The following is a 2285-nucleotide window of genomic DNA, read 5'->3' as shown; positions in this document are numbered from 1 at the left end:
CCTCCTCCTCCTCCTCCCCCTCCCCCTCCCCCCCCACCACCATCTCTCCCACTGCAGGGCCCTGATTGGTCGGTGAGAGGCAGCCCAGACAGAACCTGCGTTGTCCCGGTGACCCGGCCTCTGCGGGCCCCCCTCCAGCCCGCTATAAAAGCCCGCCGCGGCTCGCAGGCGCGCCTGTCGGGCTGTCTGAGCGGATCCGGAGGAACAGGTGGATTTTTTTTATTTGGTGTTGTTTTTTTCGCCCCCCCAAAGGTTATTCCTCATCCTCTTACCTGGAAAGAAAAAGCCTCAACTTGGTAGGTGTTTTGTTGTTTATTTAAACTTTCTGATCATTAGTCATCTAAGGTAGAACTGAGATGATTCGAGTCTATGCACACAGAAAAGAGCGCAGTGCGATGCGCTCTTTGTCGAGCCTTCTGTTAAACAATTAACGCATCTGTCATTAAGTTTGTTCATTTGTTTACGTTTTGAGCGGATGTAAATTATTCTAACAGTCAGAAATCTGAATGTGACGTGCGTTTTGGAGTTGAGTATAAAGTTGTTGTTGTTCTTTTGTTCTCGTCTCAGACCACATCGCGCAGCATCAGGACCATCATGGACTCAGATACCAGTCGTGTCTCCAGCAGGCCGTCCTCTCCAGAGGTGGACGACATCTTCATGTCTACGCTGAAGAAGTCCGTGCACGGCTTCTCCGCCGCCGTGTCCTCCACGCAGAGCGACTCCCCGTCGGAGCTCCCGGGGTTGCGCGGCCTCTCCGCCTCCGACGAGGAGTCCCTGGCGCTCCGCATGGCGTCCAAGAAGGACCGCAAGCTGCTGTCGGAGAACGAGCTGCAGGCGATCCGGCTGAAGATCAACAGCCGCGAGCGGAAGCGCATGCACGACCTGAACGTGGCCATGGACGGGCTGCGGGAGGTCATGCCGTACGCGCACGGACCGTCGGTGCGCAAGCTCTCCAAAATCGCCACCCTGCTGCTGGCGAGGAACTACATCCTGATGCTGAGCAACTCTCTGGAGGAGATGAAGCGGCTGGTGAGCGAGATCTACGGCAGCGGCGGGCACCACGGCGGCTTCCACCCGGCGGCGTGCGGGACGATGGCGCACGCGGGGCCAGTGCCGGGACACCCGGCGGCGCCCTCGCACCCAGCTGTGCACCATCCTCTGCTCCCGCCGCCGGCCGTCTCCACCTCGTCCCTGTCCGCCCCCGGAATCTCCGCGGTCACCTCGGTCAGACCCCACCACGGACTCCTGAAAGCCCCCACAGCCGGCGCGGGGCCCCTGGGCAGCAGCTTCCAGCACTGGGGCGTTGGCGCCGGGATGCCCTGTCCGTGCAGCATGTGCCAAGTCCCGCCTCCGCATGTGTCCAGCATGAGCTCCGTCGCCATGCCGAGGCTGGCGGGCGACTCCAAGTGACTCTGAGGGAGCGTTTTACGGGACTTTGTTCAGACTGTGTCCCCTTTTTATTTATCCTGGTGGCTGAGCGACCAATGATCGGAACTTTCAGGTTTTACAACTAACTTAGTGTTTTATTGTAATTCATCTCCGTTGTAACTGTATTTTTTTCCCTTCTTAAAAAGCACAACAAAACTTCACATTTCCCGGCTGGACAGCAGACTTTGTCTCTGACTTTAGTTATTCTCCTTCCTTTGGGCCCCAGTGTCCCGACCCCACATGTAGAGTGTAAATATGTAGATAGATTATTGTCTTTAAATAGCTGCAGATGTTCTATATTATTAAGGAGTCTTGTTGCTCTGCAGGAGGACTCCTCTGTTCCATGTTGCACCTGTTTCATTCAGTTGATCTCGATGCTTTCTTCTCTCCTGTTCAGTAAAACTTAACTTCACTGCCCAACAAGAACAACGACCACTTCTTTATTTTTTTAAAATAATAATTAAAAATAAAAAACAGCGGAAAAAAGATATTTATTTACTTATTTTGGAGGAGACTTAAGGTGACTTTCTTGTTCTGTTGAAATGTAAAAATAAAGAAGATTAATTAAAAAGAAGCAAAGCATGTGGGAGTTTTTCATTTCATTTATTTATTATTATTATTTTTTACTATTTTATTACAAACCAGAACATTTGAAAGACAAAGAGCACCAATCACACTCAACACCAGTTTTATTAAAACATTTATAATGTGGAATAAATTCATACATTAAGCTGCAATGAGCATAAAGGCAATAAATAAAATCAAATTAATGCAGCAGAATTCTGTGACTGATTGTTTTATTAGAAATACAAAGAATACCTGGAACAAATAATCAGTTTATTTGCTTTTACTCTATT

The 2285-nt window shown here is 50.2% G+C and overlaps 1 protein-coding gene across 1 annotated transcript; it reads left to right on the top strand.

Annotated features, from left to right (window-relative positions):
* The first annotated feature begins 186 nt into the window (after positions 1–186).
* olig2 (oligodendrocyte lineage transcription factor 2) lies at positions 187–2003 on the top strand. Its single transcript, XM_017421128.3, has 2 exons — positions 187–296; positions 568–2003. Exon 2 carries the CDS (start codon positions 595–597, stop codon positions 1408–1410), a length of 816 nt encoding a protein of 271 aa, XP_017276617.1. The 5' UTR covers positions 187–296; positions 568–594; the 3' UTR covers positions 1411–2003.
* The last annotated feature ends 282 nt before the right edge of the window (positions 2004–2285 follow it).

Source organism: Kryptolebias marmoratus, linkage group LG6, assembly GCF_001649575.2.
Source record: "Kryptolebias marmoratus isolate JLee-2015 linkage group LG6, ASM164957v2, whole genome shotgun sequence".
NCBI classification, from domain to species: Eukaryota; Metazoa; Chordata; class Actinopteri; order Cyprinodontiformes; family Rivulidae; genus Kryptolebias; species Kryptolebias marmoratus.
The sequence above is the reverse complement of the archived record's forward strand: the minus strand, read 5'-3'. Positions and strand labels throughout refer to the sequence as shown.

Coding starts and splice junctions, on each gene's coding strand:
- olig2 (XM_017421128.3), top strand. CDS start 595: ATGGACTCAGATACCAGTCGTGTCTCCAGCAGGCCGTCCTCTCCAGAG.